Source organism: Aspergillus sydowii (genome assembly GCF_001890705.1).
Source record: "Aspergillus sydowii CBS 593.65 unplaced genomic scaffold ASPSYscaffold_13, whole genome shotgun sequence".
Taxonomy (NCBI): Eukaryota; Fungi; Ascomycota; class Eurotiomycetes; order Eurotiales; family Aspergillaceae; genus Aspergillus; species Aspergillus sydowii.
Genome location: NW_024467871.1, coordinates 994797 through 1020924, shown reverse-complemented (window position 1 = coordinate 1020924; position 26128 = coordinate 994797). Strand labels below are relative to the sequence as shown.

At 50.9% G+C, this 26128-nt stretch overlaps 12 protein-coding genes across 12 annotated transcripts; 4 read left to right on the top strand and 8 right to left on the bottom strand.

The window, feature by feature from the left end:
- Window positions 1–303: 303 nt before the first annotated feature.
- ASPSYDRAFT_160498 (fungal specific transcription factor domain-containing protein) lies at window positions 304–2194 on the bottom strand (the record flags this gene model as incomplete). Its single annotated transcript, XM_040842914.1, has 2 exons — window positions 304–695; window positions 769–2194. The coding sequence occupies 2 exons, from the start codon at window positions 2192–2194 to the stop codon at window positions 304–306; spliced, it is 1818 nt and encodes a 605-aa protein (XP_040698673.1).
- A 1480-nt stretch (window positions 2195–3674) lies between these two features.
- ASPSYDRAFT_160501 (FAD-dependent oxidoreductase) lies at window positions 3675–5898 on the top strand (the record flags this gene model as incomplete). Its single annotated transcript, XM_040842916.1, has 3 exons — window positions 3675–3886; window positions 3956–4712; window positions 4813–5898. 3 exons carry the CDS (start codon window positions 3675–3677, stop codon window positions 5896–5898), a joined length of 2055 nt encoding a protein of 684 aa, XP_040698672.1.
- Window positions 5899–6510: 612 nt separating this feature from the next.
- On the bottom strand, window positions 6511–9060 carry ASPSYDRAFT_81741 (uncharacterized protein). Its single transcript, XM_040851107.1, has 4 exons — window positions 8878–9060; window positions 8733–8829; window positions 7033–8357; window positions 6511–6885 (listed from the first exon to the last, which is right to left on the bottom strand). The coding sequence occupies exons 1-4, from the start codon at window positions 9018–9020 to the stop codon at window positions 6684–6686; spliced, it is 1767 nt and encodes a 588-aa protein (XP_040698671.1). The 5' UTR covers window positions 9021–9060; the 3' UTR covers window positions 6511–6683.
- Window positions 9061–9537: 477 nt separating this feature from the next.
- ASPSYDRAFT_477501 (cytochrome P450) lies at window positions 9538–11930 on the bottom strand. Its single transcript, XM_040847499.1, has 6 exons — window positions 11843–11930; window positions 11622–11789; window positions 11422–11572; window positions 10873–11360; window positions 10577–10820; window positions 9538–10515 (listed from the first exon to the last, which is right to left on the bottom strand). Exons 2-6 carry the CDS (start codon window positions 11667–11669, stop codon window positions 9818–9820), a joined length of 1629 nt encoding a protein of 542 aa, XP_040698670.1. The 5' UTR covers window positions 11670–11789; window positions 11843–11930; the 3' UTR covers window positions 9538–9817.
- A 1612-nt stretch (window positions 11931–13542) lies between these two features.
- On the bottom strand, window positions 13543–14073 carry ASPSYDRAFT_93759 (sulfotransferase domain-containing protein; the record flags this gene model as incomplete). Its single annotated transcript, XM_040852883.1, has 1 exon — window positions 13543–14073. The coding sequence occupies one exon, from the start codon at window positions 14071–14073 to the stop codon at window positions 13543–13545; it is 531 nt and encodes a 176-aa protein (XP_040698669.1).
- Window positions 14074–15011: 938 nt separating this feature from the next.
- Window positions 15012–16033, bottom strand: ASPSYDRAFT_49942 (glutathione peroxidase). Its single transcript, XM_040847972.1, has 3 exons — window positions 15626–16033; window positions 15190–15551; window positions 15012–15132 (listed from the first exon to the last, which is right to left on the bottom strand). The coding sequence occupies exons 1-3, from the start codon at window positions 15672–15674 to the stop codon at window positions 15031–15033; spliced, it is 513 nt and encodes a 170-aa protein (XP_040698668.1). The 5' UTR covers window positions 15675–16033; the 3' UTR covers window positions 15012–15030.
- Window positions 15888–16370, bottom strand: ASPSYDRAFT_93757 (uncharacterized protein; the record flags this gene model as incomplete). Its single annotated transcript, XM_040852882.1, has 1 exon — window positions 15888–16370. One exon carries the CDS (start codon window positions 16368–16370, stop codon window positions 15888–15890), a length of 483 nt encoding a protein of 160 aa, XP_040698667.1.
- A 218-nt stretch (window positions 16371–16588) lies between these two features.
- ASPSYDRAFT_93756 (uncharacterized protein) lies at window positions 16589–17946 on the top strand (the record flags this gene model as incomplete). The annotated part of the gene is made up of 3 exons (XM_040852881.1): window positions 16589–16852; window positions 16905–17045; window positions 17098–17946. 3 exons carry the CDS (start codon window positions 16589–16591, stop codon window positions 17944–17946), a joined length of 1254 nt encoding a protein of 417 aa, XP_040698666.1.
- A 29-nt stretch (window positions 17947–17975) lies between these two features.
- Window positions 17976–19336, bottom strand: ASPSYDRAFT_1161748 (zinc-binding alcohol dehydrogenase family protein). The gene is made up of 2 exons (XM_040840099.1): window positions 18605–19336; window positions 17976–18536 (listed from the first exon to the last, which is right to left on the bottom strand). Exons 1-2 carry the CDS (start codon window positions 19204–19206, stop codon window positions 18005–18007), a joined length of 1134 nt encoding a protein of 377 aa, XP_040698665.1. The 5' UTR covers window positions 19207–19336; the 3' UTR covers window positions 17976–18004.
- ASPSYDRAFT_49938 (uncharacterized protein) lies at window positions 19326–20897 on the bottom strand. The gene has a single exon (XM_040847971.1). The coding sequence runs from the start codon at window positions 20634–20636 to the stop codon at window positions 19467–19469; it is 1170 nt and encodes a 389-aa protein (XP_040698664.1). The 5' UTR covers window positions 20637–20897; the 3' UTR covers window positions 19326–19466.
- Window positions 20898–22709: 1812 nt separating this feature from the next.
- On the top strand, window positions 22710–23199 carry ASPSYDRAFT_93753 (uncharacterized protein; the record flags this gene model as incomplete). The annotated part of the gene is made up of 2 exons (XM_040852880.1): window positions 22710–22757; window positions 22978–23199. 2 exons carry the CDS (start codon window positions 22710–22712, stop codon window positions 23197–23199), a joined length of 270 nt encoding a protein of 89 aa, XP_040698663.1.
- A 1417-nt stretch (window positions 23200–24616) lies between these two features.
- On the top strand, window positions 24617–25339 carry ASPSYDRAFT_93752 (uncharacterized protein; the record flags this gene model as incomplete). The annotated part of the gene is made up of 2 exons (XM_040852879.1): window positions 24617–24882; window positions 24946–25339. 2 exons carry the CDS (start codon window positions 24617–24619, stop codon window positions 25337–25339), a joined length of 660 nt encoding a protein of 219 aa, XP_040698662.1.
- Window positions 25340–26128: the final 789 nt, after the last annotated feature.

Sequence of the window (26128 nt, the reverse complement as noted above, 5' to 3'; positions counted from 1 at the left end):
CTAAATTCGAAACGTGGAGTCCAATTGATTGCTTTACACTGCATACAATCAGTCGAGGGTTGAGTAGTATCACGTTTACCATCAGGACTCGAGTTGGGGCTCGGTATAATTGACACGAATTCATGATTAATACAAGATCGGTCCAGCTAATGCACTCCGAACGGCGTTCCACATAATGTATTAGACCAGGCGTGATGTACGTAGGTAGTCCATCTCGATGCGCCAGCCAGCCAGCAGTGTCCATCATTTACAACGGTAGTTGATGCGGTCTTCAGTCCAGTTGGTATCGCACCCATAATCCACTTAGCTACGTGCTTGCAACTCATCCAGACCGTAAAAGTGCAGGAAGTTGAGCACATCATCTCCACCCGCAGGCGCGGCGCTGGCAAGGTCAACAGGAGCTACAGCCCTCCGTGGCTCTGGAGGATAATCATAAGTCTGCTCGGTGAATTGTGGAAGATGGTGCGGAAATCCCTGCGTTCCCACGAAGGCTTCGGAAATGACACGTTGGGGCTCTTTATTATCTCGTTCCATTCTAGCGCTGGGAGTCGTCCCTAGCAGCGAGCTGGATTGGCCATCCCTGGAGTCTTGAAAGCGTCTAGACTTCACCGGGGAGGGGAAGTACAGCGCGAACCGCTTTTCCAATGATGCGACTGGCAAGCCGGACTCGCCGTGGGTCAGAAACGACCGAAGATCTGAGTAGGTAAGGTTGCGTTAATACCCAGTACAGAGGGTTTATTCTCTTTGCGAACGCGACTCGGCGCTTACCTGCTATAACGGAACCCAGCTTCCAGACCGAAGCGTACTGCTCAAGTACCAGATCCACGACCTCATTATTGTGGGAGGACGTATCCGAATCCTGGAAGACGTCTTCCGAGGGATATGCAAGATCAGAGAGGAGGCAACATGCGAGGAACGGATGGCTTAGAATTATGTACTCGGGCTGCCATTGGAAACAGACTCGAGATAGATGCCGTGCCAAGCCCAGAAACTGAGGTCGCTGTTGTGGCGTAAAGCTCGCCCGTACCGTAGACCGAGCGCACAGGAGCATGAGGTGCATGCCAACCAACCAGTTGTGCTTTGCAGCGGCAGCAGTATCGTTTGGTTCCAGGAGGTCGAGGCTTTCCAGGCTGAAGCGCTTCGATATGATGTGTGAGAGGCACGTTATGCTATTTACGAGCTCGTCTTCATCGCGCTGGCTGGTGTGTCGGCCGCCCGCGAATTCGCTCACTACGGTCATGAGGAAGTTGGCGACAATGTACCATGCCCATTCATTTTCGTTCGGCGAGTCAAGGAGAATACGCCAGACCTTGGATGGCCTTGGGTCGATGACGGGAGAGTGCACTGGGGTGTCGGCGAACCAGGCCGCGTCTGCCACAGGAAGTCGGACGGCCATCATCGAGCGGTTGATGGAGCTTGGGCGTCTGGACATAATAGACCCAAACGTATCCACTTCCCAGACGAGCCAGAACGCGCGTCTTTGTTCCTCTACGTATGACCAGTCGTCTGGATGCGGAGGGTCGTCTTGCTGCTCGTCCATATTACACAAGTTTAACTCGTAGGCTAGACGAACGCAGACGCCAGCGAGAATCCAGCCACAGTGGGAAGGCCCCGTAGTGTATAGGTAGAACGTTAACAAGATACAGCCTTGTAGGTGGTTTAGCGTTGATATTTCCTCGGACGTGCGAGACATTTCGTAGTATTTCAGAGCATCATCCGCGAATCGTTGGCCCCGGTCTTGTGCTGCCATGCCCTGGAACCACGCGTTAGAGGAGTGCCGGGCGGCCAGGGCAAAGACTCCACAAAGTAGGAGTGAGTCAGTAGTTGAGATGGAGGAGAAATTGCTTTTGCAAAAGACGCCATTCCTCAGGTAGTGACCAAAGAACCGTGGGCGATGGAGAAGTGGAAGCCAGCCTTGGATCTTGTCAAAGAACAAATAGATGAGTTCAGAGAGGACGAAGTCCGGCACGGTCAGCCACCACGCCGCGTCATAGCCTCTCATTGATTGTACGGATAATTCTGGAGAAGCCGTGTCGCCGGCATGGTGACTAGGCAAGACGCTCGATGGTGTTTTTGTCGTGGACCCAGACTTGTCAGTCACTTCGTCCGTTGTCGAGTGATTTCGAACCGTCTCGTCCATCGGGGTCGATGGATGGAATTCAGTACTACTGGAACCAACTGCCAGATGATGCATTGCAGGCGCTTGATCTACTAGACTGTCCACATCCTGTCCGTCTTTGAGCCGTAACTCGAGGAGATCCACGAGGCGCTCTGAAGAAAAAAATGAGTTTTAAGGACGTCTACACATTTCAGGGACACGGGACCTTACCGAGCTTCCGTGGATCGAGACGAGAGTCACTGCCGTGGCTAGCGGCTGGTCGACGTATTTCGGGTGCCTTTCTCTTGGTAGGAAAGCTGCAGGACCCGCCTGTTCTCTCGCACAGTCCGCAAGTTGGCTGTCTCATATCGCCTGATAATTGAATGGAGCTAGTGAGCCTGGTCGCTGGTCGGTGTCATCCCCTGTATAGATACGTAAAGACTCACATTTTGTCTTTTTCCTGTGGTAAAAATAAGGGGATTGGTCATCTTAGTTAAGCACGCGGTCTATGGTTCACATACCGTCTACATTCGAAGCAGGCACGATGGCCCTTGACCGTTGGGCGGGGACTTGTACGGCTGCGACCCGCTTCCACCACGGGTCGGGGGCTGGGAACGGTCTCGTCTGGCGGCGCCTGGGCACTCTCCATCGGTAAGTAGAGTGGTAATCAATGCAATAGGTGTAATATGATGAAGACTGCGCATGAGGTTCGACAGTGTGGAGAGAATGTGAAGGTTGAATCCGGGGCAGAATCGGCTCCAGCCACAATGAGGCGCCTGCGGGGTTCCCCAGCCACTGTGCCCTTTCCCCATAACATCCCCCTAGCCTCTCGGTTATGGGCGAGTATGGGACGAAGGCAGGTCATGCGGCTCTTTTCTTCCTATCTTTTTATAGCTCGGGCCGAGCCCACCATTGTTCTAGCTGATGGGCAGCTCGCCATGTTCCCTCGCTCATAAGATGCGCGACCGGAGATTGAGGAAGAACCAAGGAAAGTCCGTGATGTAACTCGCATAAGAAGAGTGGACCTCATGCTGCGACATCGCTAGAGAGCCAGGACTGATAAACCTGGCTTGTCGCAACGGTCGCCAAACCAGGACACGGCAAACCGCGGAGGCCGTGAAGGCCGTTGTGGAGTCTCGAGTCCAACAGTCTCGCGCGGAGGCGGAAATGCGGTCTCGGCACTTGCGAAGGGTGCTGGAGCCGAGAGCTGAGTCAGCTGGCCATCTGGCCAATCCGGAGGCGGAGAGTGCACCGCTGGGACCGTCAGAGAAACATGGTATACCACTAGCATATGAAACCAAAAATATCAGTTTGAAACAAAGGTAATTTACCCGGTTGCTGATTTTCAGATGCCGGACAGGGGATACCGTGCCGCGCCCTCAACCCCGCTGGCAGAAAACAACAGCAGACTATATATATAAGCGCAGGTCTCGGTCGAAGTACCACCTGTTGGCCAGAACGATGGTGTTTGTATAGAAACGGGCAGACAGCATAAGGCCGCATTTTCCCTCCATCCCGCTCCTGAAATCCGTTCCAAGTTATCTGCTGAAGGCGTAGGTCTTCCCCTTATGATGGTATGCCTTGCCCCCTCGCGATCGACACTTGTCGTGTCCCCCCGTGTTCGGGTCTCTCACAGTTGAAACCGCAGGATGACAAGCCAAAGCCGGTCGCCGTTATCGGGGCAGGTCCCGTTGGTCTCTTTACTTCCCTCCGTCTTGCCCAGCAAGGCATAAAGGTCGTCTTACATGAGACAGGGCCTGGCATTGACCAATCTCCCAGGGCTGTCGCGTGAGTCCATCACTCATTCGCACTGATCCCATCCGTGGATTTGGGCCTCTCCGCTGACTTATGTCCCAGGTATTTCCCAGCCGTTCTGGAGGAATTCTCAAAAGCCGGCATTCTAGAGGCCGTCATTGCCGCCGGCGAGAAGAACCAGGATGGGTGCGACTGGAGAGACAGAGACGGGACGATCATCGCGGGCATAGATCCACCCCCACAAAACCCTTACTACGCAGTGATGCTGTCTCAGCCCGAATTCTGCCAAGTTGTCCTAGACGCCCTTGTGAAGACCGGCAATGCTGAAATCAATTTCAACCACACGCTCCGAAGTTTCCAACAGGGTGACGGGTTCATCGAGTACTATATCGAAACGGATTCCGGAAATCAAGAGCAACTTGAATATCAATGCCGGTACCTAGTGGGAGCAGACGGCGGCCGAAGCGCCGTTCGGCGGAATCTTGGCATCAAGCTCGAGGGTTATACCTGGGAATCGCTACTTTTCGTGGCCGTGAACTTCGAGTATGGGCTTAGCGAGCTTGGCTGGAAAGCCGCAAACTTCATGGTTGATCCTGTGGACTGGGGCATCGTTGTCAAGCGAGGCAAGGGCAAAAGCTGGCGCCTGGCAACCGGAATTCGTTGCCCTGAAACATCTACAGCTAAGTTGAAGACCCTAGACGAAGCCGCGATCAAAATGGTCAAGGATCGACTTTGCCGTTTCCTCCCTGGCGATACAAGCCGCATTGAGTATCAAGCAATTGCGCCGTACGTTGTTCATCAGCGCTGTGCCTCCAGTTTTGCCCAGGGCAATGTCTTGTTGGCCGGAGATGCTGCTCATGTAAGTTTATCATAATCTTATGCTCCTCAATAACGCTTTATACGCCGGGACGGACCCGCGTTTTAAAGTGTTGGTATGGCATACTGATTCTATATTATAGCTTAACAACCCTGTCGGTGGACTCGGACTTACGACTGGTATTCTGGACGCCGCCCATCTTGCAGAGAGCTTGCGACGGGTGTTGAAAGACGGAGCAAATGCAGAATTATCGCTTGCCTCCTACGCCGGAACAAGACGGCGGATCTTCTGCGAAACCTCGAATCCCATCACGACGGGAAACCTGCTCCGACTATGGTCACAGGAGCCCCAACATATCAGGGAACGAGAAGAATTCTTCGCGAAACTTCGTGACCCGAAGGACTTGGCCACCCCTCTGCAAGTCGGTCTCGGAGACTTCGCCCTCACCTCCACCTCCAGTACCAAGTTTGATACCTACCACGAGGTAACGTGGTTTATCTCGGTGACCAAGCGCGAAGATTGGGACGTTGATACTTTTGAACACGAGTACAAGACCGTGCATGCCAACATGACTAGACAGGCCAAGGAGCATGGCTCTCCAGTTCGACGATATATTCAGCTATCGAACAGCAAAAGACGCCAGGAGACAATTACGGACAGAGTTCGAGTGCTGGACTGGGACTATGTCTCATGTCTCACATTCCCTAACCTATTCCTCGTTCACGCCGGGTTCCAGGACCCCGGGTACCGCGCTACAGCAGGGGCTCATATCTTCTGCCGGCTCGATCAGCAGGGTTGTATAACCCAGGAAGTGGCACGCCTTTCAAACTGTAGCGCCGGCAAGAAACAGGAGAACGGTCCTAATAGCCACCATCACCACCACCGTACTCGTGCCTTGTTGTTCCACGAGCGCAGTACGACGAGTGACGACTACTCCCAGGAATGGCTTGATACTCGCGTTAACAAGATGGGCGGCACTGTCCGCGGTGAACCTAGTATCTCGGAATATGTCCTCTGGCGAGACATTACACCCAAGGATGCGGACTACCTTTTCGCAAATACCCAGTTTCTTGGCGGGTCTTGGCACAAGTATAAGGCTGTCGAGGCTTTTGACTTTGTTGACGAAGATGCTGCCGCTACTTTTCTAGATCACCATGGTGAGATACTCGCGGCCGATGGGACTGGCCGTATCACAGTTGTTGCTGGGGCGCGAGATGACATATTGTGATAGGTAGCCGAATAGACTGTAAGGAAAAGAAAAAAAAAGATAGAATATGGAAATCATCCTTAAACATAACTCTAGTTGGGGTACACTTTTAGTTGGGGTTTGGTTGGTTTTACTATCATCTAACTCTCACATTTTCTTGTCTATCAAGTAGTGTAACGGGGTGGAAGTCACTGTAATTCCGTTGAAGATATCGTCTTCGGCTTTGCTACCCATTCATCATCATTGAATCAAAGGTGCCGGTAGATAGACCTAGAGGTCATATGGGACTATTACAGCTGTACCAATGGTAGATTTGTGACGCCGACAGGGGTGTCTGGTTCATTGTAGTCATGGTTTCTCTATCGATATCCTGTACCTGACAAATCTGAACTCGCCGAGCTCCGTGAAACGCACGGACAAAAAGCGCGAAGTGGCACTCGCTTCCACCAGTACTATACTATTAGGACTAGTTAATCCTATCTATAGTAGATTTTAGCAGTTATTATCTTCTTATAGTCACTTATATAGATAACTAACTAACTTATAATACCTATACTGAGTAGTAGTAAAATACTTTACTAGTAAATTTTACTTAGTTTAAATCCTTTAAATTATATTATAAGAATAGCTTCAATATTTTATAGGTTACTAGTAAAAATATTAACTTGTTGACTTTCTTTCTTACTGGTTACAGACACACGACCTTTATATCTTTATATACCATTTTGCCTTGTCAGCGGCAAACAGTTCCACTAGGGTGCCGAAGCGCAGGAAGTCACTGCAAGAGAAATGAAAGGCCGATAATTCTAATTGACAGGGCCTGGCACCACCGGGGGATACCATCCCATGCGCTTAGAGCTCACCTCCTGCAAATACATCCCTACCATTTTGTTTATGCCCGCCTGCATGGCTAACGCAATCCACTCGGTCATGGGCAATGTGTCCAACGGCGCCCCCTGTGATTGGCCCAGGTATTTTGCCAGTTCGTGAACTGGAAAAGGACCCGGGCTGCAAGTGTGAACCACATGAACTGCGCCTGTGCCAGTTTCAGAGACATTCGGCGGTGGTTCCAAGAGAGCCACAATGCGTCGCGCCACTACTTCCACGTCGACCAAATCAAGATAGCCATCCTAGCCATCCATGTCCGGTGCTAACTTGAGCTGGCTCGAGTAGCGAAGGAGATTGCCAAGGATGTCGGCGTTGGGAGCCTCATCTCCCACAATCCCCGTTGGCCGATGCAGCACAATATCAAGATCGTATTTTTGACTGGCTGTTTCAAGGAGATGCTCGCTTACCCATTTTGAAATCTGATAGCCGTGCGCTCTGGAATCCCGAGGCGGTGGGTAGGCAGCTATGCTCACCTCACGAAGGGGCAGCTGATTGCGCGGAACGAATCCTGCGACGCCGGCCGAGGAGATGAAATGAATGGGGATGCGACGTGGTTTTGCGAGGCGCACAAGTTCTGCGGTTGAGCCGATGTTGGTCTTTTGCAGTGAGCTGTAAGACTTCAGAAAGGAAACATCCGCACCATTGTGGACGATGACGTTGGCTCTCGAGGCAAGTGACCGAGCCGTTGGGATGTCGAGCCCCAGATGGGGACGAGTCAGGTCTCCAGTGTGAACCACGATCTTGGGAGACCCAATGGATATTAATTTCTCCTTGGACGTTTGGGAGCGAACGGCAATACAGTGGACTTCGGACACTGCAGAAGATGCAACGAGACCCTGTAGAACGTGCTTCCCAAGGAATCCGGAAGCACCAGTGAGGATCGCGATCTTACCGCGATTGCCAGTTATACGAGAAGATTCGACTTCCAGATTGGCGTATTCCAAATCCTGATCTGGCTCCAGCACGCTGGCCTCATCCTCCCATGAAGAGGGGCTGGAAGAAACCGAATGATTTGACCAGAGTCGCCGAGCCATCGCTTCGAGTGAACAGGATTCAACCAACTCCACCAGGGGGATCTTGGCTTCTAGCTGGTCTTTAATGACTGACTGCCGTCGTACCAGGGAGAGGGAGTTGCCGCCGGCCTCGAAGAAATCAGTGTCCTTGGTGATCTTAAGCCCGTTTGGCGCCGTGTCTGGGAGAACCTCCTGCCACATTCTAAGCAGTGTCGTCTCATCCTCGTCAAGAGCTACCAAGGCCTGGTCGTCACGGGGTGGGTCAGGAAGCACAATTGCGTCAAGGGCTTTTCTATCGACCTTGCCGTTGACGCCAAGTGGTAGCTCTTCTAGGGGAACCATGATTGAGGGCCACATGTATCGCGGCAGAGGAATCCGCCGGCGCAACTGCTTCAGGTAAGTAATTCGGTCGATTCCCTCATCTAGGCGGCCATTGGAAAACACTACAAAGGCTACGAGGAACGTATCGGTGCCAGCTCCACGTACACAGACTTGCACATTGGCGGCCTTTCCTTTGGATACTTGGAGCACGGCATGTGCGATCTCGTCCAGCTCAACGCGTTGCCCGCGTAGTTTAATCTGGCAGTCACCTTCAAGCCTTCCGAGAAACACCAAGGAGCCGTCGTTAAGGAGTCGTCCACGGTCTCCAGTTCGGTAAACCACATCCGACTCTGGTAGATCTGACAGGCCGACAGGGAGAGTTGTACCAGACAGGAATTTGGCACGTGTCAACTCGGGTTGGTTTAGGTACCCTCGTCCAACTCCGGGACCACTGATGTATATTTCGCCTGGGAATCCGATGGGGAGAGCCCTCCCATCGGGCCCGACAATATGGACTTTATAGTTCGGCATCGTGCGGCCTACTGGACAGTAGTTACCATTGCGACGACTGTCAATCGCCAAGGGCACCTCGCCACGACAACAGGAGACTGTAATCTCCGTCGGCCCGTATACATTGATGAGCTGCAGCTGTGGCAGGCCAAGGGATTGGAATTCGTTCCGCAAGCGATCAGTGACCTTCTCCCCGCCAGAGAATGCGTATCTCCAGTCGCTGCAGCGCCGCAGCCAGTCAGAACCATGGTTAATCATGGCCGAATACTCAGACGGCACCGCCATTGTGTAGGTAATACGCTCGTCCATGATAAGCCGGGCTAGCTCCAGCGTATCCCCTCGAATCGAGCTGGGAGCTATGACCACAGTGCCCCCGTTACAAAGAGTAATGAACATCTGCTCAATAGCCATATCAAAGTCTGGGAAGCTCTGCTGCAGCACTCTCTCCTGCCCAAGTTCGTACTGGTGAGTCACCGCAGCAAACTGGTTTACCCAGTTGCGGTGACCCAGTATAACTCCCCTTGGAGTACCAGTTGAACCACTGGTGTAGAGAATAAAGGCCGGGTTGTCCGGATGGGATACGTTTTCGTCATACGGACTGCCTGGGCAGTCTGTTGTGGGTAGCATGTCCATCCTCCTTACAGGCATGGTTTGCTCCTCGCCCAGGACGGAGGCGCGCTCGACTAGTTTGCTGTCGGAGAGCAGAAGACATGGCGACGAGTCACCAACGATCGAAACCAGACGTTGACGGGGATTGCGACAGTCGAGAGGACGTACGTAGCAGCGACACGGAGGATTCAGCTCTTAGCTGACTCAGCTCTAATACTTCGCGAATACTTAGGTAGTCTTGCGGAGGGTCTTGCACCTAGATCCATGCAGGTTTAGGTTGGATCAGGTATGGGATTCTGGGGCGGGTTGTGCATGTCTAGAAATAAATAGGTAACTATATTTTTAGTAAGGGTTACTGGAATATGGCCAACCCTATACATTAGGCCTCCGTGATGGAGCAGACTATAAGATAATTACCCTGATTCCCTGAATAATCTCATGGTGTTTCAATATCAGGTTCAACCGGTCGTAACTGCAATCCGTCAGCCTGAGAGTAAACATTGTGATGAATATGTTCCTGAGCTTATGCTCACAGGCACTCTCTCAGTATAGAAGAAAATCTCTAACAATCCCTTGTAAATCTGAACTATTCCTATATGTTATTCAATTTTACATGTTAGGTCTGCTTTGACCCCCGTAGATGATGCCGGTATCGATTGTTTGTCTCTCCACACTCGAGGTCGAAACTGTACCCAAGGCCCCTCCACCGCCGAGGTCACCCAACCTTTCAATTTGAATTCGCAATCATCACGTTTTCCGCCACAGCAGCGCGCATCAGGAGCCAACCGCATCTGATACCGGAAGATTGTTCGGGCAATAGTCACATTTAGCTCGGTCCAGGCGAGTCTCCAACCCACGCAGGACCGAGGTCCATAACTGAATGGAATAAAGGCCTGTTTGGCAGTTTCGATACTCTCTTCATCTACTCCGTCCTCTGGATTAACAACCCATCTATCAGGGCGATACTCGTCGGGGGCTGTAAAATAGCTCGGGTTGCGGTGAATAGAGTACACGGTTGTTCCGACCACAGTTCCCTCAGGGAGGAACTCCCCGTCGACCGTCAGACCCCCTTGGAGCACGGTGCGTGGAATCGTGGTGGCTACAGATGGGGCAAGTCGCATTGTTTCGTTGATACATGCTTGCAAAAGCACACAAGAATTGAGCTCTGGCCCCATGCGAATCTCTTCTTCGTTGCAAAATGTAGTGCAAATCTCGTGTTGCAGACGGGCAAGTAATTTGGGCTGGTGAACCAGATAGAAGAATGTGCCGCTCATTGCAGTCGCGGTGGTATCTGCTCCTAGAATTTGTAGAAGGAATTAGCTTCAGCTTGCCCCTTACATGTATGGACCTTGTCTTACCGGCAGTCATCAACAGCATTGATTCTACCCAGAGGTCTTTAGAAGTAAAACGATTACCCGTTTTAGGATCCGCTGTGTTCATCATATAATAGAACAGATCTTTCTTTTCAATGTCATTCCCGATGCGCGTGCGGGCATCACAGAACTCCCGAACTCGAGTACCGGCATTCACAATATCTTGAAATTTAGAATACATGAACGATCGGTCAATCCTCATATTGGAGAATTTTGGTTGAACGAGAGTCTGGATAAAAGTCTCAGTAGCAAGTCGAAAGAGGCACTGCCAGATTACATACCGTCATACTACGTTGCGTAATCTTTAGTACCACTGATGGGAACCATCGCATGTCAGGTAAATGTAACATATCAAAGTCTCTTCCATAACACAGATCACCGATGACATCGAATGCTACCCAGTCACACATTGGTGCTAGGTGTTTTGTATTCGTCCAGCCATCTTCCTGATGAGAGTTCGATCCAGACGTAACTTTTCCAAACTCGTCTCCATCTTTCCCAAGTAAGTCGACGAAGTCACGAATATTTACTAGGAGACGGTCTTGAATGGCTTTTATGCCTTCGGTCGAAAATACCTGAGCTAACACGCGGCGCTTAAATCCGTGAATCGTCTTGTCGGTGGTAGTGAGGGTATTTGGTGTACGTCGACTGGCGCTCAATGAGCTATAACCTTCGGATTTCACAACATTGGCTCGGACTCCATATATAGCCTCCATTCCAGTGTGGGTATTGAAAATAAGCGCACTTGGGGTGAATCGGACAATGTCTCCTATATGAACTCTTAATGTCAACCAAAAGATGTAGAGATTGCATATCGTGGATGTCCGCACCGTAGTCATCGTGCCACTTTCGGCTACAGATATGAAGGTCTCCCTTCCACGCATGGAAGGCTGCATACCAATAGGTTATTGCCCCTAACCGAGGACCCGGATATTTTGCCAATGGATGGAGGAACAGGCGGTATATGACGAGTGCGATAGTCTAAAATAATCAGTTGCTGTGCAGTATTGCCAACTGGGATCTATCATACATATAACAGTAAGGATATGGTGGCGACTGCAGCCAGTTCCCGGCCCATTTTTCGTCGTCGGTTGGATATAGCGGGATCGTCACAAGAGACTGTACTTGATCGGACAGAAACAACTCGTGGTGCGACCCGTCTAGCTTATATTGAATGGGTGTCTGGGCGGGAATATTTCTATGGTTTTTGAATAAGCAGTTATCCGATGGAACTGGAGCAAGCCTGTGTACCTGGTCATGAAAGACACTATATATACAACAGAAGGCAAGGAAACAGCAGTGAAGCAAGGGACGTTTTGCTCTACTACGTAGATCAATTTGTGGAAGGAGCTCAGCAAAACAGGCTGCAGTAGTTAGGAGGTCAGATTAAGAGCAACAGCTCCTGCTAGGAGAGCACGTGTAGGATAAAGTCCCATATAGGTTGCACTGTAACGTACCACTGTAGCCAGGAGACGCCATGGGTCGAAACCGCCTTTCGCCACCACAAATCAAGCTCATTTCCAATTGTCAAGGCAATTTATCAATAAATACGTAGTCAAATGCGTATCTATGTAATAACTATGCTTTCAGCTCGCAAAATATTGTCCGGACGGAATAATGGATCAATCTTTGATGAGTCTTTTATTCCAGTTTTGCCTTCGACGTGAAGAGACCTTTTTTTCTGCCCTTTTGGAGAGAAATAATGCCTAGCCAAGAATAAATTAAATTTAAGAAAGGAAGAATAAGAAGAAAGAAAAAGAAAAAAGAAAGGTAAGAGGTGGAGCCTTGATCTACGAGACAGCTATTTTTATAATTCATCTGCATTTCGCTATAGCAGACGTACTAGCGCATTGACATTCTAGCGATATATGGATTATCGAATGAGAGCACCAGGCATCACCTCATCTAATCAATGGGATGCGATATACCGGTAGTGTCGGCATGCCTCTGTTGTACAAAGGACACCGCAGCCAGACGCAATGATTCCAGATATTAGCGATCACGAAGGACAGGTCAAGTCGCACTTCCCAAGAAAGATTGCAGATCACCGGCGGTGACAGTCGAGGAGACCTTGCATATGTAGCGTACCAATAAAACGACCAGTATGGTGCCCCGCTACAGCCAACGTCCCAATTCAGCACCGCCACTACTGGGCACCACCAACATACACATGTATAGTCAATATCGACCCAATTAGGAATGCCTTAATAGTCCAGAATAGAAGCAAATCTTTTACTAAATGTTCTGATGTTCCTGCTCATTGGCCGCCTCCTCGAGAGGTACGGTGTATGGTCCATCTCAACTAAACACCTTATACGGAGTATAGAGGCTTTGTCCTTTACTGCGATTCATCTAATAAGCAGGGCGCTTTGATCCCAGGATTCTATTCGCTAGGCGGCCTAAGTCACTACCTCGATCATAAAGTCAAAGAACTGTACTCCGTATATTAGAAATGTGTGGAGATAGGATCTCTTGTGTTCTTAGCTACCATGCGAAAACCTAGACAACATGGCTTACGCAATGCCATGGATTGTCCTGCAACCAACATCTCCTTCTTCCTTGCCTGCTGCGTCTGATCTTCCTCCCCCAACGCCTCCTGGAAGAGTACCGTGCGATACAGTCGTTCTGCTTTGGAATATGGGCATTTCTATCATGCAGGTTTCTGAAGACGTTTGATATTGCTTGCCAACGTGTCTATCATACATGCCACTGTGTTTTTCACTTGCCTGCCTGCTATCTGTGCAATGCGCGTTTCTGATGCCTTACTGCTCAATGTTTATGGTACATCATACGTGCTTTAGAACTAGTGCAATTGAGGCGGCCAATATTGAGTTGTTTAAGAATTTCATTTCTTTGTGGCCAGGGGCGGTACTTGTACAACATGCACGCCCTGACACTGCGTGCAATAACACCAATCACAAGACAAACATAAGGTGCCAATCACAGTTCCATCACAGCTCATCGAATGACAAGCCAATGCTACCAAGTCTCGCTTTGCAGAGATTATCGAAGAACTCATTTTGAGCAACCGTGAACTGTTCTCTCCATGATCCCACCCTGCCCTTCCGAAAGAATTTGTCAAACTCTTTGACATCTCCCAACACATCATCCGATTTCATAACTTCGAATTGGACCTTCTGCAGAATTTCATCGGTTCTTGCAGGGGTTAATTTAATATCGAGAAACTCAGAGATCAGATGAAGAGTCGCCGCTGTATCCTTTTTAAGGTCCTCATACTTTAGGAAAAGAATGTTATCGCAGTCTCGGTGCTCCCACCAGCTCACAACATGGTCAAACCAGTCCCCTCGTTGGACTTGCCCCTTAACAAACTGGTCAAACCAGTGGTTCCAGTCACCCGTATAGAAGCCCGACCAGCTTTTCTCTTTCTCAAAATGGAAGTATGAGGTGATCACGTCCTTCGGGTTTCGCGCGATATAAATATATCGGCCAGGGTTCTTTGCTGGAACCCCACCAAGTGCCATATCATAGGGTATATGAGACTTGAAAATGCGTGGATCACTTGCTTGTTGGAGTTCTTGTTCGCTTCGTGGATATGTCCAACTACTTTCGACCCAGTGAAGTGAGTCACGCAGGGTAGTGGGTTGGTAATAATTTCGTCGCCGTCCAATATCACCACACCGTCAGAGCTGGGATGTGTGGACTTCAGCCAGTCATAAGCGCACCGTGTCCAATGCAGGGTGACGTTGGCCACCAGACTAGCTTCCTCTGTTTGGACGGCGTCCTGGCCATGGATATCGACAAAGGCTCGGTAATAGGATGGAATCGTGATGGCCGGATGACGAATGAGGAAAATGTGGCGACCCTCTGCAAGGAATTCATCCGGTAGTATTGTTTTGTTCATTCGAGAATGCGTCCTGTCCGCTATCCCAGAGGATGGAAATCCATCTGCGGGAGTCTGCACCGTCCATGGCGATTCGCACACTGTATCTTCCCCATGCACGAATGCGCTCAGCGCGGTTGGATCCACCATGAATCGGAGATGCTCTTTGGCGAATATAATCTTGTTTTCAGCCCGTGCTTTTTTTCGATCCACTCGCAAAGGCTGGTGAAACAGGACTGGTAGACCTCGGCGGCTCGGGTGCGCTCCGCCAACGTCCAGCTCTGAACATGTTTTCCAGAGTAAGGGAGTGTGTTATTGACAACCACTGGACGGGAAAAGTAGCCTCCGCCCCATGGAGAGATTACCTTTCGTTGCTGGTCGAGAGCCAGGGTGCGGACAAGCAGGTTCGATGCCGTACGTGGGTATGTCAGGGGATAGATGACCGATGCATTGTTATTCTCCATCTATTTAGGGGTCGACTTGGATATCTTACGTTCGGCTTCGGCAGGCTTCCCATTAGGGTAAAACCCGCCGAATGAAAGAAAACTACAGAGAGAACGGGAATACTGAAAGAAATCACTCGCCATTACTTTGTCAATCAATGCTCCTTGAGTAATTCAACCAAGTGTGCCTCCAGATTCTCCGGTTTCCTCGTTGGCGACCAGCGGCTTCTTACCCTTCCGTGGCGATCAATGACAAACTGGGCACTTTGTTACTGTTCCTGTTCGGCCAACATGGAGGGCATTCGGGCCTATACCTTGGTAAAATTCCATGTAATTCTCCGACACCCCAGGGATTCTCTCTTCTGCTTCTTCAGCCACCGGTAGATGGGTGCTGTCTGGCCTCCATTGACGTTCACTTTTGCCAATACCGGGAAGGTGACCCCGTAGTTGAGCTGGCAGAAGCTCTGGATCTCGTCGTTGGACCCAGGCTCCTGTCGCAGAAACTGATTGCAGGGGAACCCCAAGATGACAAAGCCCTCCTCGTACTGTTCCCGGAGCTGACGGTAGATATCCTCCAAGCCTTGGTACTGGGCAGTAAAGCTGCATTTTGACGCGGTGTTCACGACAAGGACCACTTTGCCCTTCGTAGAGGACAGCGGATATTCCCTTCCATTTCCTTCAAGTCGCGATCGGGGAAAAGGTTAGATGTGCGAATTGCTAGCAGTGCATGAGGGCCTGGTGAATGCTTACGGTCCAAGACCTTGAAATTATAAAAGGGTGACTCCTTGCAAGCTGCCATTGTTTCTGTTCTTGACGTAATTCACTGAAAACACGTTTATAGACCCTAAGACGCCATCATACTGTTTCCCTATATATGTACATCGTTATACACCCTGGCACAGGCGGAGTGTAACTGTAAAATGCCGAACCCGCCGATTGCTCTCCGAATTTAGACGGGCGGATACTGAATGGAAGTGATCCAGCTCTGTTTAGTTGTAAGGTGAGATTCAGGCTACCGTGCATTTCCCCATACAAGAAATCCGGCCAGAAAACAGCCCCAGGCCGGCACGTCTACCAAGGCCCCCCGAATCAGATTCATTCGACACCATCGACGAACAATCTCTGTGCTGCCTGGGCTGCCTTGCTTCTTGATTGAGTTTAGGAGATTCATTGCATGAGGGCCCCAGAGCATATGCGCGATGCTGAAAAGAAGTCCGAGGAGATACAAGACGAAGGCGGCGATACTGGTCTCCCACAGATGGGCCACGGAGAGATTGGCAATGGCCGTGCCCCAGGTTAACGGATATATGGTAAAAATCAAAACCATGCCCCGATTGTACCACACGGTTACGTAGGATGGGAGAAGGTGGTCGGCGGCTCCGACAACCGAGGGCTCTAGGTAGGGCTTGAAGTAGAGGTCCTCGGCGATCGTGAAGGTAAGGTAGGACGAGGTGGTGAGGAGAGGAAGAACACGAAGGAAGATCAGTGCGGTCATCTCCCTCGAACTGGTACTTTTTTCTCCAGGCTATTGGGTGTTTTTGTCGCCGTCTTCGCCCGTGGATTGTCTTATACCTGGCGCTGTTGTGGTGGTATTCGCCCATTCGGCGGGTTTCGCCAAAACCGGTTACTGTAGAGAAAAGGGCTTTCATGGGTTCTTCGGTCCCAAGTCTCTTCCTCCCACTTCCCACTGGCGTCTGTATCAGACTTCAAGAAATGAACCGGCCGTATGATCTGGTTGTGTATGGCGCCACCGGCTACCTGGGGTCGCTGGTGGTGCAGTACCTGTGGACTCATGGACCGCCAACCCTTCGATGGGCTGTCGCTGGTCGCAGCGAGCAGAAGCTGGCGACCCTTGTAAACTCCTTGGACCGAACCATATCCGATTGTCAGCTGCCTCATATCATGGTGACTGTGCTCGCCGGCGAGGACTTGGGGCGTATGGCCTCCCAAACACGCCTTGTGCTCAACACGGTCGGAGTATGTCCCCGGCTGTCTACCGCGGTGTAACCAGAAACGCTGACAGTTATAGCCGTTTTGTAACTATGGGACACCCGTTGTGGCAGCCTGTATAGAGCATTCCACTGCTTATGTGGATTCCACGGGGGAACACGTTTGGACGCAGCAGCTGGCAGCACAGTGGCACGAAAAGGCGATAGCCAACAAGGCAATTGTATTGCTCCCTGCTGGGCGATCTACGAAAAGATGACTGATTGACAGAGAAGATTATCCCACAATGCGCCGTCGAGTCCAGCCCGCCGGACCTCATGACGCTCCTTTTGGCACGCAAACTGAGTCGTCCTCTTGGGCCCATGTTCTTCACAATCCAACATTCCTGGACCGGTTACAGCGGGGGCACCATTGCAAGCATCTTTGCCGGGCTCGAGACGTACTCTCTCCGCCAGATGATGGCTGCCAGTGCGCCAGGGGCGTCATGTATCCCAGACGCCGGACCACATCGGCCTCATTCTGCGCCCAACCTCCCTGTCCGACGCGATCGCTTTCTCGGCCACCTCACCTTCAACCCCTCTGCGATGGCCGATCAGGCCGTCGTCATGCGCACCTGGTCACTCCTACAGCGGTACGGGGAGCAGAGCAAACGTTACGGGGACCGATTCAGCTTCCAGGGCTATACTGCGGCTCAGAGCTGGCTGCAGGCGTGGTCTTCATTTCTTACAATATCCCTCGCGGCTTTTTGTACGCTGCTATTCCCGCCACTCCGGTGGCTTCTCCGATGGCTCTCTCCGGAACCGGGCACAGGGCCACAGTTGAAACCGGGGGAGAAACATTTCGTGGAATGGAAGGCCACAGCCGCAACGGATGGAGCCAATGTACGCGAGCCCAGCGCTTTCGGTGTGATGCGCATGGATACGGATGTGTATAGCGTCTGCGCGACTTTGGTCAGTGAAGCCGCGTTGACCCTTCGGCTCATTCTGATGCGAAAGTCGGAGGATTCGATGGCCGAGAGGTTGGGAGGCGGCATCCTCACACCGGCATCATTGGGGATCACGTACGTACAGCGGCTGGAAAAGGCAGGATTGCAATGGACGGTGACTGAAGTCAAATCAAGGTAGTACGGTAGTTACTAGCAGTGTCTGTATTGCTAAGATTCCGATATTAAGTTTGATATAATCATTTTTCAACCGCATAAACCAGCTTCTTCCCCCTCACCAGTCCACATCTCAACTGTTCAATGCCCGCCAGAATTCCCACCCATCCTCCTGGTTGAACGGATGTAGGGTGGGCTCTCAGCAGGCCCTCCTCGACCAGCTTCCCTGCCAGTGCATACCACTCGGCCGCCCACTCGTAGTCACCGGGTACAGCGTCTCGCTGAAATGGGCCTTTGAGATCGACCGGTTTCCCAAAGATGGTCAGCGCCATGACCCAGTCTGTCTGCACATCCTTGCGCGCGGTCTGAATTCGAGTTGGCGGTGGCTCCAGGGCAACATACCGCCCCCCTCGAGCGCCCATGGCAGCATAGCAGATCCTCATGCTATCCGTGGAGGTAATGCAGTCGAGTATAAGGGATAGCTTGCCCTTGGTAAAAGCGCGAATAGCCACCCCACACGATGCGGAGTGATAGTCGAAGGCCTTGACAGCCCCATAGGACTGAACCAGGGCGTTGTGGGCAGGCGAACAGGTCGTGATTGGGCTGTATCCTGCTCTATTGGTCATTGTTAGCACTTCCTGCGGAATATTCAGCGTCGGCGTCTATGTGCTTATGGGCCATACAGTCTGGCCAGTTGAATTGCCATGGTCCCTGTCGCGGTACTGCCTCCGTACACCAGGATGTACGGGCGTGTAGTTGCTTTTCTGCTCCCAATAGCCCCACTACCCTCGTCGTGCACATACAAATCTCCCAGAGCGGTCTCTGTTAAGAGAATGCCCAGATCCCGCAGCGCCATGCCCGCTGTCACCACGCCGGCCCCGAGACATGCCGCTTCAGCCATGCTGACTTTGTTCTCGACTACCCGCATGAGTAAATCCTCGCGAACGCTCACGTACTCGGCAAACGCTCCGCTCCATTCTACCTCCGCGGCGTGACGATCCAGACCGTAGAGAAAGCCACAGACGGGGTCTCCGATCTGCCACTTACTCACGGCAGAGCCGATGGCCACAACCCGGCCGCTGAAGTCGTTTCCGCCCACGGTGCCAATTGCGGGAGAAAAATCTATCATCTTCCAATTACATGGATTCAGTGCGATGAAACATACGCGGATGAGAACATAGGACGAAGGTAGAGGGTCGTGCGACGGCAGACGGTGGGTGGTGTTAAGGGCGTATTGCCCTTCCTTGAGGGCAGTAAGCGCGCTCTGAAACTGTGGAAAGGCCATTATTCTTTAGAGAGTGGATCGGCCGTGTGGCCTGACGGACTGTAAAACCCTTATACTTTATAACAGACCCGTCTTTCGCTTCCCTTTGGGTCGCGCCTACTCCGTCCTGCACGGTGGTCAGGGTTGCAAGGTGAGTGTTCGGCGTCAGTCCCCTCAGAGGTTCGGCATCGGTGAGTTTACTTGACAGGGTCTATAGGTTTCAATCGAACCTGGCATCCTTTCGGTAACGATCGTGGAAGAGTTGGCTCTATGTCTACCATCTAAATATGCATGCTTTTCTCTAGCTCCTTTTTCAACCGTCGCAGTTTTCTCCGCAATAGCCCTAACCTTCCCCGGCGGTTCCCTGGCCCCTCTCCTTGGACCACGAGCTCAATCATGGCAGGGTTGAGCAGTCCCCTACCGTTACCAGCTCCGGATCGGTCCCCGTCGCCGACCACCGAATCCCTTCGACTGGACTGCCCATGCGTCTGAGCAAAGAGGTACGACCTCCTCTCCTCGCACCGGGATCGCCCGCGAGACAGCTCGCGCTCCCACTCATTGACGCCGAGGGTCCGTTCAACCTCTGTGAGCAGATAGGATATCACCTGGATGACCATTAATATCTGCAGGGCACCGTAGTTCGCAGGCTGGAATCCACCCCACTGCAACGGTGGGATAACGGGGTGCATTCTTTGGCGGTAGTCCGGAGCCCCGGCCATCGACTGCACGGTGAGTGCTTGGACATAATGCGACATCTGTGTCAAGACGGTCATGTAAAGATCGAGAATCCGCGCGTAGCCAGTGGTAAAGAGAAGGGCGGTGGGTAAATCACAGCTCGCTGTGTGGCGCGGTCGGTCTCCTCGCGCCGTGGCGGAAGAAGACGCAGAGAACGGCGGAGGTATGTCGCGTGGCATATAGCCGTCCACTGACGAGGAAAAAGGAGACGACCCCTGGCTGGAGGTGTCGCTGTCTGGTGCTTGGCCCATGGAAGAGGACGAGGTCAGCGATGATGCAGGCGGGGTTGGCAGTGAGGCGAAATAAACACACGTCTGCCTTCCAATGTCGATGAAGCGCTGTGTCTTGTTAAATGCGTCGATCAATGGATAGCCCTGGCCGAGCGTGTCGTCCGGCTGGTTACCGCCACAGTTGCTTAGCTTGCTGATCACAGAGGCTGGCGACGCAAACATTGAACCCCATGGCTCAGCGTGCAGAGACTGCGCGACGTCGAATAGCGCCAGGTTGGCGTTGGAGAGCTCGCGGGTGATGTCCTGCAAAGACTCCAGTCTCGAGGGTGCGTTACCATTGCCAGGGACCCCGGTCTCAGGCCCGCCTCCATCAGCAGGCAGTTGGAAATAGTCAGTCAAATTGGGCATCTGAGGCACGCTATCTGGTGTCCACAGCGAGGGCAATGGGTTCTCCCGTGGGCTTGAAAAGTTCAAGAAATCAGACATGTTCCAGTCTGCAATGGATGGAGGCCCTGATAGCGGCGCCTCCACAGCTGGAAGGGGCTAAGGATGAGTAAGAGTACTAGGGGTGGGCAGACTAGACTCTCCTGCAGTATCCAGGCGACTGTCCTCTTCTAGTATTATTTCAAGAACACTAAATGATTGTTTGCGACGCTTCTCATTATTACCGGTAGGAGTCCTTGCTGGGCGGCCGCTCCGTGATGGGGGACTCCAGATACACTGGCGCTTCAGACACTGATATCGAACACATACTGTGCTGTTTTCCAGCTTTGTGCAACGCAACTTTTAGACATGGCACTGGTCACAAGCAACGCGGCGCGCAGTCAGATTCGCAATAACTCCTACATGAGGCGAGGGGGGCTGGGGGGGCATGTCCACGGTTAGGAGAAAATACAGAGGAAATACAGTCTAGATTGGAGGAAATACAGGCGCCCTGCCTCTTAAGTATTTTTATCCCACTTGATAGCACAGCCCAAATATGAGGCTTGTCGCAATAGGGGCTAAATCTGTAGAAACAGAGCGAATTAGATGTTGCTATCATCATTAACAGGGAATGCATGCACCTCGAGATCAGGACTCGTTGGAAAGACTTGGGGGTCTTCCCTTATATTTTACCTTTCACAATGATCTGAGTCCTGGCCAGTAGGAGGCGGCTAAATAGATCCTGTTGTATACAGTACCTTGTCATTACAGGGCACAAACGGAGGATTAGTGTGCGGCTGACAGTAAAAGGCAGACAACAGCCTTCCCCCACTTTGCAATACAGTTGGATGAATGCTCCGGATAGTCTCCGTCAATTCCAACAGATCTGGTGGGACCAGCTCAGCACTGCGCTGGCTGATTGGTTTATCTCTTCCAATTGGCGGCCGTATTAATTTCACTAATACCGGGAGTGTACCGGGAATGTTCCACCTTCCAACAGGTCCAACACCCAATTCTGCCCCAAATCAATATCCGACGCTCGAGCTGTACTCCCAACATCACTTGTTGGCTAAAGTGCATGTTTTCCTTATCCAACCGAAAACACCCCCTTGTCAAAATATTGTCCAAGAGTGATCAAGGCTATTCTTAGATTTTTGGATCCATGTACATTGTCAGCGGCCTGTCTCCAACCGGTTCCAGATATATATATAATGGAAACGCAGACTCCAATCTCTTTATGCATTATGAAGCGATCGACATCAACGAAAGCGTTGAGAGAAGACTGTCCTTTAAAGTGACCCGGTATGGGTTCCTATGGGTTCCCGCCAGGTTAACAAACAAACACCGGTCTCGTAAACATGTACATGGTTCCTCAAGCCACTGAATTTGGAGTGTCATTGTGTGGAGCCACGAGTATAGCGCCAATATACTCGTCCGGCGCCTGATGGGCTTCAACCACTAGAGCCTTACAAACCCATCTGGAAGCTGTCACCCCTCGATCCAAGCCGTATGTAAGGCCCTCCACAAGATATCCTGAGTATTCGCGAAGGCTAGAGCTGAGTCGTCTCCTAGCTGACTCAGCCCGCGAAGGGGTCTCTTTATCTTGTAGGGGAGATATAGTTAGAGCTTTAATATTAATCTATTAATATTTCTGTAAGAACCTCCACAAGATATCATGTATATTTGCGAAGGTCAGAGCCGAGTCAGCCTAATGAGTATTCCATGGGTTGTATCCCGTGCAGCAAAAGCCTAAAGAAACGATTAGTGTCCTGAAGGCTTGCGACTCGCCGTCCTTGTGTTAAACCTCTGATTCTATTTGGCATCCTCCAATATATATTGATTGCACGGCTGGAGCAAGCGGGCCAGCAAGATATAGGCTCATAATTTCACTATAATAAGAAGAGCTGTTTATTAGCAAAACCTGCTGGTAATCCTGCTCCAGTAGATCTCAACATGCTGGAACTTCCACCTCTTCTACACCTTCCTCCACATGATGCTCGGACAAACCACCAAATCATCACCGCCGTTGCGCAGGGCGAGCATCTTCCACCGGATTTGTTTCGGGGTGGTCGCCATCATCCGCATGCATGAGCTTCTTCATCGTCTGCGCCGAGTATCACTACGCAGCGCATGGTCATGCCAGTGCCATTCTGCGGCTCACTAATGCTTATGGTCCTATCCAAGGTACAAGCATAATAGTCGCTTCGATTGCTTCTTTCTGAAACCATGGGTTGGTCGATTTTCATCACAATCAAGCATCCGAGGTGCCTCAGGGGTCACATTGTAAGTCCACCAACTCTGGTTTCAGCAAAGGCCCCTCCTACCCCCTAGTAATTTGTAAATTGCCTGCTTTACCAATGCTGCGTTCTGGCGTAACGGACGTTATACTAACTTGTCGATACAGCTCCCCATGCTAGTCGCCGTTCTGGCCGCGACCTTCTGGAGCGCCTCGAACTTCCTGGTCGCCGTCGATAATATCCTCGCCTATCTAGTGAACAACCCCTATGACGCAGCTGGCGACGCAAACTTAGGCATCTCAATAATGGGGACCACCGCGTTTGGGGTCCTCGGCGTTCTTACCAAAACCATGTACTGGACCGGCACTCTGCTGTTTTGCTTCCAGTAAGCGAAGGTCCAGAGCCAAAGCAAACGTTCCACCCAAGAGGGAAACGACAGCGACGAAGAGATGCCCGCTAAAGACGAGAACAACCTGCAGCCGCCTGAATTACAAGTGGAGGTATAGTTCCAGACAGTCTATCATGATGCTGACTCGAAAGCATTTGTTGCCGAGTTACCGGCCGAAAAATAATCAGGTCTTGAGGTGGCAAATAATCACATTTTCGAGGCGGTATCGCCAAGTTTATAAACGCTATATCCACCCAAGAAACTGGTGCTGTGATTAAGCCTTTCACAGCTTGAAACTTATTACTCTCAGCGAAGCACTAGTATCTTAACCCCCGGACAGGAAGCGTAGATAGGAAAGCTCGCACACATCTGGGAATATTTCATTTGGATATGATTGCCAAGCAGGCCATGGAATAAATCTGTACGAATTAAGGCGAAATCGATATCTCTTAGCATATATAGATTTCATCTGTGCGAGTTTCGTCGCATTCGAGGACGATTAACCGATAAGCCACGGGCCCGTTGAGTACTCTCTTGGTGACACGCCAATCCCTGTGTCCTTCTAATAGGAATGTATCGAGACGAGAAAGTCATCTCTCCAGTAATCTAAACAGACTCCACTGCCCCATCACGTTTGTGGACAGCCTCGTATTCTGATGTCCGCCCTCTCTACTCTCCCAATCAGTAACAACCGATATGCGCCCCCACTTTGGCGAGCGCAGGCTATAAAAGGAACAACACCCACCAGCCATGGCTTCATCCACAACTGTCTGTAGCGCGATTAATCAGGCACTTGGAAGCTCCTGTTACTACATACTCGCGGAGTAACAATCGCCATTTATCTCCCCCTAGAAATCCTGACACAGATTCTCAGGGACCTGCTTGACAATCTGCTCAGCGCCAATTATACTGAACGTAATAATTGTCAAAGGGCATTTAAACTACAGTTAGTTTCCAGGTTTATTCAGAACATGCTCGACCCAGTATTGTATAGAAGGATTATTATACCGCCAGATAGTAAGGTAAATAGCCTTGCCAAGACAATAGTTGCGCGGCCTTATCTTATAGTAAAAGTTAAGGAGTTTAAGTTGGAAGAGAATAAAGAGTATGATTGTGATAAGGAGGATAAGGAGGAAGAGAAAGAGGAAGAGAAAGAAGAAGAAGAAAAAGAAGAAGAATCAGACTTAGCCGCGGAGAGATAACCACCTCTTAAGAGAATAAAGCTGCTGGCCATAGCAGCAGACACCCTTAAATATAAATTCACTGCAGATCCGACCTCGTATACCCGCGCTCTAAACAAGAACAATCTCGAGTGGCTGACAATCTCCAATTAAAAGACACGAAAATAGATCCTCCTCCTGCAACTCTTAAACCTAACCTCCCTCACCCTCAAAACCCACACGGACACATTCATAAACATGGCACTCTTCCTCTGCCTGCCCCGCCTGGAGCATCTTGAATTCGCAGTTCTGGCTCCCGGGCCAGATGGCTACACGAATACAAAGAACTACGCCCCGCCGGAGCAGATCCTCGAGAGCATAATAAGCAGCAGCAAGAGCGGGCTGCGCTCACTCACATTCAAGGATATAAGCAGGTCGGCCTGCTCGCCTGTACGCCACGACGCGCGCAAGCTAAAGCGGGTTCTGGACCAGCACGCGGCGCGGACTCTCACGTACCTCTCAGTGTACTTCAGCAATAATAATAAGAGAGACTAGCAGATGCCGCAGGAGTAGAGCAACATTATCAGCGCCTTTAGATCTATAAAGCACTTTACCAAGCTTGAGGGCCTTATTATACAGCTCGAGGTCTTGCTCGGCCAGCCAGGCGATGCCGGTGGTTTAAGCCTCCGCGACGTACTCCCCGCGCAGTTGCGTTACTTTACCGGGATCAACATCCCGGACTACCACGGCCCTACTGAAGACACCAGTGTCTGGGAGGAGGACCATTATCTGGCACAGTTTCAGGATCTCGCCGCCGCTGCGGCTGCGCCCAACAGGAACGGTCAGGGCTTTCCTATATTAGAATTAGTCAAGATACATCTTGACCGCAAGGACTGGTTTAACCACTATAATTACCATGTCAAGAAAGAGGGTCAGTATGAAGAGGGGATTCTTAGGGACTCCCGGATTTACTTTAGTTAGGTAAGAGGCCCTTGCGCCAATGATAGGCTAGGGCCGGATTAAGGCCGAAAAAAACATGTATCAATATAGAACCGGCTTTCTTCCGGACCTTTTACTATCTGAACACCAGAGAATTGCACACCTAGCAGCTCAGCAATTTAATCATAGGTCCGTGACCTGAGGTATTAAATACTAATCAATCAGTTAATTGGTTGGTAGGTAGCCGAAGCCATTAAATGTTGTTTTCTCGTGACAGCTTTTTGTTGTAAGCCAATCAGAAGGCTATAATTCGACCAATCAAATACGATACAACGAGATTTTCGACGCTAACTATGACAGATGAGTCAGCCCATGTGACTAAAGAGGGGAGAGTCCTTTAGTTACAGCTCATAAATAAAAAACAGGTGATAACGAGTCTGGCCACACTGTATTAAATAGAGCCGAGGTGAATTGAAACGGGTTGGAGAAGGCAGCCCGGCTATCTAGGATCGTGGCCAACCATCCTTTCTTACAACTGCTACCCCCTGCAACTCTTTGTAGAACCGCCGACGTTCAATAACCGAGCAAGCTCAAGCTACAACGCCAGCCAGCGTGTATATCCTGCCAAATAAAGCCTATTAACCGTACACATTCACGCAAAGCCAGGAGAACTTCTTTCCATGCCCGACCAAAGTTTCCGACCTACGCTAATCGGAATTCCATTTGGAGAATTTATATAGCCGACTGTGGATCCGCTCGCTCGGATTTCTCTTACTCGGCAATCCCATCACTGACCTCCGTGAGTAGTAATCCGGGGATTCTGATTCCTGC

Coding starts and splice junctions, on each gene's coding strand:
- ASPSYDRAFT_81741 (XM_040851107.1), bottom strand. CDS start 9,020: ATGGCTATTGAGCAGATGTTCATTACTCTTTGTAACGGGGGCACTGTG. Junction 8,830..8,877: donor ACAATGGCGGTGCCGTCTGA/GTATTCGGCCAT, acceptor GCGGCGCTGCAG/CGACTGGAGATACGCATTCT. Junction 8,358..8,732: donor CACAGCTGCAGCTCATCAAT/GTATACGGGCCG, acceptor GGTGACTGCCAG/ATTAAACTACGCGGGCAACG.
- ASPSYDRAFT_477501 (XM_040847499.1), bottom strand. CDS start 11,669: ATGGGCCGGGAACTGGCTGCAGTCGCCACCATATCCTTACTGTTATAT. Junction 11,573..11,621: donor CCATATCCTTACTGTTATAT/GTATGATAGATC, acceptor TGATTATTTTAG/ACTATCGCACTCGTCATATA. Junction 10,516..10,576: donor AATGCTGTTGATGACTGCCG/GTAAGACAAGGT, acceptor TACAAATTCTAG/GAGCAGATACCACCGCGACT.
- ASPSYDRAFT_49942 (XM_040847972.1), bottom strand. CDS start 15,674: ATGGCAGCTTGCAAGGAGTCACCCTTTTATAATTTCAAGGTCTTGGAC. Junction 15,552..15,625: donor TAATTTCAAGGTCTTGGACC/GTAAGCATTCAC, acceptor CGCGACTTGAAG/GAAATGGAAGGGAATATCCG. Junction 15,133..15,189: donor TTACATGGAATTTTACCAAG/GTATAGGCCCGA, acceptor CAAAGTGCCCAG/TTTGTCATTGATCGCCACGG.
- ASPSYDRAFT_1161748 (XM_040840099.1), bottom strand. CDS start 19,206: ATGGCCTTTCCACAGTTTCAGAGCGCGCTTACTGCCCTCAAGGAAGGG. Junction 18,537..18,604: donor GCAATTCAACTGGCCAGACT/GTATGGCCCATA, acceptor AATGACCAATAG/AGCAGGATACAGCCCAATCA.
- ASPSYDRAFT_49938 (XM_040847971.1), bottom strand. CDS start 20,636: ATGTCTGATTTCTTGAACTTTTCAAGCCCACGGGAGAACCCATTGCCC.